Here is a 5,178-nt window from a genome sequence, read left to right on the forward strand (position 1 = left end):
CCTTGGGGTCTGCCACTTCCACTAGGGCTCTGCCTCCTGCACAGCCCAGCACTCTGTCCCCAGAGTCAGCAGCTCAGCAGAGGGAAGTGACAGGCTTCCAGATCCCCCTGGTCCCTGGGCCAGAGCCCCAAGAAAGGCAACCAACATTTCAAGGGCAGGACAGGGGAAGGAAGGAACAAGTCGACCCATGGGGGAATATCTGTGCCAAGTGTACAGGAGAAACTTCAGCCTATGCCTGGGAATGATTGTGCCACTTGCTATTCCTCCTTTTAGCCACAACTATTCCCAACGTAGTAAAGACTGACAGCCAGAGCTCTCCAAGACTGCTTTTGAGAGAAGAGGTGGAGCAGCATAACGCACTAGAATGCTAGTGTCTCAAGGGCTTTCCAAAGTAGGGTCCCTGCAAGGCATCCCATCCCTCTGCTAGTGGATACCAGAGCCAGCCAAGCCTAGGCTGAGAGCCAGGAGACCAAACTGCTCACCCTTCCCCAGCCCCAACAGCTTCTGCTGTACAAACCATCCACAGAGCCAAACTCCTTCACATGAGCACGGGTAAGGATCTCCTTATACAGCACCTCTGCATCTTTGTATTTGCCTTGCTTCAGGTAACAGGAGGCCTGCAACCAAGAAAACAGCTCCAGCCCCACTGGGCAACACAGATTAACTCTGCCCCCACCCCCCTTGCAGTTATCTCTGTCTTCCAAACACCTCACCTTTCCATGCCACCATCCCCATCCCCACATGGTCTCTCCCCAGGGTCTCACCAGATTGTTCTTGGTCTTGGCCACATTGGGGTCATCAGGACCCAGGCAGCTTTCGTAGATCTCCAGGGCCCGGCAGTAATAGTACTCTACCTCATCATATTTGCCCTGGTTCTGGCACAGCAGGGCTAGATTGTTCAGCTGCTTGGCCACATCAGGATGGTCTTTGCCTAGGACCTGGGTAAACAAAAGAAAAGAAGCCACAAAAAGTCAACACTTAAAGACTGCAGCAGACTCCTGGAGTCAGTAGACACTGTAGTCCCTCCAGGATATGTCTATGTACCTTCTCACGGATCTCCAGGGCTCGCTTACACAGTGGCTCTGCTTCTTTGTACTTCCCTCTCTTGCCGTAGAGAACAGCCAGATTGTTCAAAGTTGCTGCCACCTGCAGAGACATAAAATTCTCCATGAAACAAAGCAGAATCCAGTAGGACCAAACAAGGGGTGCAAGCAAAAGTAGCAGTGACTGTCCCATTTCCTTCATGCCTGCAGTACAGCTGTTTCTGAAGAGAAGGAGGTCTAGAGGAAGAAGATCCTTACATCGCAGGATCCAGAAGCAGCCAAGTCCTGACAGGTCATACTGAACATGACACCAGGAAATATATGAAGCAGTAAAACAGAGCCCCACACCATGCAAACAGCACCCCTCACATCAGAGCATGCTGCTATCCTTGGTAGCCCAGCTGCAGACACACCATAAGGGCACTGTTCTAGCCCCAGCAGCACCCACAGGTCAAGGGAAGCGACTGGAAAAGGAAGGAGACACTCACTGCTGGGTGGTCTTTGCCCAGAGTCTTCTCACGGATGGAGAGGGCATCATTCAAGAGGTGTGCTGCCTCTTTGTATTTATTCTGATCCCTGCAGTGCAAAGCCAAGCAGTTATTTGGGATTTGGACACCACAGCCCACAGGAAGCAGAACTGCAAATAACAGCCCTCCTTCCACACAGATCAAGCCACTACAGCCCTTTCATTTCTGCATTTCTCCTTACCTTAGCCAGTCCCTAGTAATATCGGGGAGTTTCACAGTCCAAATACCTCATACCTTTTTGAAAGGCAAACCACTGGAAGCTGAGGGAGCTCCCTGTCATCAGAATGTTCTGTCCTGGTAAATGGGAGAGGCAAAAAGCTCTCCTGGCCCATTCCTGCCCTCCCCACCATGCTCACCTGTACACTAGTGCCAGGATGTTGAGCATGGTGGCCACATCAGGGTGATCATGGCCTGACGTCTTCTCCAGGTCCTCCAGTGCCTGCTTGCAGAGTGGCACAGCCACCTCATAGCGTCCCTGTGAGGCGTACTGGATGACAAGGTTGTGCAGGGTGCGCAAGCGTGCAGGAATCTCATAGCCTCCCTGCTGGGCAGCTGCCACTGCACTGCTGTGCTGGTGGGGCACTGCAGGCACAGAGGAATAAACAGGGGCACAGTTGGCACAGCAGGCTTGAACAGAGACAGCCAGCAACCATGCAAGAGCAAACACTTACGTCCAGGACCATGCTCCTCCTCCTCATTCGGGAACAGATCATCCAGAGAGTCCTTGGCGGAGTCGCCCTCCTTCTCCTCCTGAGAAGATGGAAATCACAATACTGTAGGTTCTCAGAGGAGACAGCAGCAGCCTGATCCAAGTCAGCTGCCAAACTCTCCTCCCTGTTGCAACTCCCCTTGTTGTCTCTGCAACCATCCTTCCCCCCAATAAACTAATAAAGTCAAATTTCACCACCACATCCTGGCATGCCGTTCCATGTTCTTCCAGAGACTCTGCCCCATGCAGGCTCCCTTTAGTTACAGGCATTGCTGTGCATGGTAGTTAGGAAGGGGCAAAATCCAGGGCAACACTATCACACCTAAACAACCCTGCTGATCCAACTTCCCCCACCCTCAAAGGTGGCTGCTCAACAGGACTAGGGCATACCGAAGGTGACACATCCTCATCATACTTCTTCAGCTGGTTCATGAACTCAAGGTGTTTCTTTTCCTCCTCCAGCTGAGCCACAGTTTGCTCACTGCGCTGCAGCTTCTGCTGGGTGTTGGCAAGCTCATCGCGCAGCCACTGGTTCTCCTGGCACAGTCTCCGCACCTGAGCGCGCAGTTTCTGCTTCTCCGACTCCACAGCATTCAGATGGTTGGACAATGCCATCATCACCTTGTCAAGAGTCCCAGTCAGTAACTACCACAGTCTTGTACCTCCCTCACAAACATGCTTAGGGCCCACCCTCAGGGTCATGCTGGTCTTCTACATTCAGCCCCTTGCTGCCCCTGCAGCTTATGGGGAATGGCCACATGCCCACCTTCCCCTGTCAGTCCTGCATAATTCACAGCGGGTCACCCACCACTCTCACCTGAGCTTCTCCAAGCCCCAGTTCAATCATCTCCACTGACTTGCGGAGCAGGTTGGATTTCTCATGCACAAGATTGGCTTCTTCATCTTTCTTCAGGCACTTGATGGTCTCCAGCAAGCTGTGCAGGATGGAGTTGTGTTCATTCTTGAGTGCTTCCAGCCCTTGCATCACCAGCTTGGTGTTGGAGATGATCTCCTCTTGGCTCAGCTTGTCCAATTTCTCCTCCCTTGGGTACACCATGGTGGACATAGTCCTGCTCCTGCAGCCCTACACAGAGACACAGACAAAACTGGAGCGCCTCAGTGCTGTTTCAGAGAGTCACAACCAGACGCAAGCGTCACAGCCTCCTTCAAGCAGCCAGAAACAGCATATAACTATTGTCCACTCTAAGCCCTTCCCCTTCACCTTTCCCTCTCCCTTTGGCAGCAGCAGCAGGCAGCTGTCAGGTCACATGTCTCCACTTTCGTGGCATGGAGTACTGGCAACCACTGCAGGTGGCACACATGGACAGGAGACAAAGGCTAGAATCAGTGCTGACTTCCAACACCCCCACACTCCCAGCAACAAGAAAGCTTATTTAGCTTCCATTTAAGAGCAGAGATTTGTAGTTGGCAGCTGGGGTTGCGATGCATACGCCTTCTGCCCACAGACCACTGATGTAAGGAGGTTGTCAGAGCTCAACACCTCTTTTGACTGTAGAAGAAAGGGAATAAAAGTGGAGGGATGACAGCTCAAAGCTTTCTGCTTCCTCAGTGGAAAGTCTCCTGGAAAAGCATCTCTCAGACAGGGCCTTACTGGGACAAACAAAAAATTCCCTGACCAGAAGAGCACACCCTGACAATCCCAGTCCTGGCACAGAATGGCCATTCTGGTCATAAGGGACATAACATCACCAGCATGCCCTGAATCACACCTGTGTGGGAAAGCTTACACACGCCAACTGCTACAGTTACACTAGTGTAACACTTGCGTGGGTGTCAGCTTGAAACACTAACAGATTTTCCAGCTTCATTAACTCTGCTGCCAGCCCAAGGACTCATCAGGATGGCATATGGACTCTGTACTCCTTCCCTATCCCGTTCCCCCCAATATATAACAGGAAAGTGCAAAGCTACTGCCTTTGCACAGGGATGTCAAGTGCTACAACCCACAGTGTTAGTATGGCTGCAAGATCCCTGCACAGAAAATCCAGGAGCTAGGGAAACACAGCAGGCCAGAGGTGGAAGAGACAAAAGAAGCACGCAAAACCTCTTGTAACAGGTTGACAGTACCCTGGCTGCTCCACAACTCACTCATCTAACGCTCTCTCAGCCTCCCCCCAAGCCGGGCCACACCAGCAGCCTCTTCACATTACTCAGTGACTGCAGAAAGCCTTCACCCACCTCACTATGGGTCACTTCAAGGCCAGCTTCCTGCAGGGCTGAAGGCAGCCAGCTGCAATGCCCAGCCCTGTGCAGGCAGCACCTATGCAGCCACCCAGAGCTGGCAAGGAGGCACAGCAACCTGAGCAGCCAGGGCAGCTGGCAGCAAGCTGTCAAACTGCCTAGGCACCAGGCAAGAGGAGGTGGGGGGAAGAGCTGCCAACAGATTTGTCTTTGTCCTCCTGCAGGACCCACCTCTGCATGGTTTGAGCTCTTTGTTCAGCAATTGTGCCTGGTTTAATGAGTGAGCAGAAAAGCTGCCCCAGGTACAGGAAGAGAGAGAGCAGAGCTCCTCTTCTTGGCAGGGCTCCTCTCTGCCCCAGCTGTGCACTCTGCCCAGGGGTGCTCAGGGTGATCCCCTAGCTCAGCTATCACTGTCCCTGCTCAGGAGTGAGCCCTCAGCAATAGAGGGGTCCAGTTTCTTCCCCACTGCAGCACTGAAAGTGAAGATGGTGAACAGTGCTGGGGCAGTTGCTATAAGTACACACATCTCATTATACCCACCCATTTCTTCCTCTCTAGCCTCACTCTTCCAGAAGTTCCTTGAAGTTTTTTATAGGCCTGAGGTCTCCTCTCAGCTCCTCTTTGGTTTCTGTTCCAGTGATGCACATACCTCCCTCAGGAAGGGCAGCAAACTCTCAACACACAGTGGAGACCTTAC

At 52.5% G+C, this 5,178-nt stretch overlaps 1 protein-coding gene across 1 annotated transcript in view; it reads right to left on the reverse strand.

Moving 5' to 3' along the window:
• The window catches only part of LOC104620036 (kinesin light chain 1-like), a 15,493-nt gene extending 12,134 nt beyond the window's left edge, over positions 1-3,359 (reverse strand). Inside the window, exons 1-8 of the mRNA XM_010286117.1 lie at positions 3,097-3,359; positions 2,670-2,900; positions 2,242-2,320; positions 1,927-2,152; positions 1,532-1,619; positions 1,045-1,146; positions 765-938; positions 518-617 (exon numbers count right to left, since the gene is read on the reverse strand). Coding sequence (XP_010284419.1) covers positions 518-617; positions 765-938; positions 1,045-1,146; positions 1,532-1,619; positions 1,927-2,152; positions 2,242-2,320; positions 2,670-2,900; positions 3,097-3,345 — 1,249 coding nt within the window. The 5' untranslated portion in view covers positions 3,346-3,359. The remainder of the gene's footprint in view (positions 1-517; positions 618-764; positions 939-1,044; positions 1,147-1,531; positions 1,620-1,926; positions 2,153-2,241; positions 2,321-2,669; positions 2,901-3,096) is intronic.
• Positions 3,360-5,178: the final 1,819 nt, after the last annotated feature.

Source organism: Phaethon lepturus, unplaced genomic scaffold, assembly GCF_000687285.1.
Source record: "Phaethon lepturus isolate BGI_N335 unplaced genomic scaffold, ASM68728v1 scaffold40384, whole genome shotgun sequence".
Classification (NCBI taxonomy): domain Eukaryota; kingdom Metazoa; phylum Chordata; class Aves; order Phaethontiformes; family Phaethontidae; genus Phaethon; species Phaethon lepturus.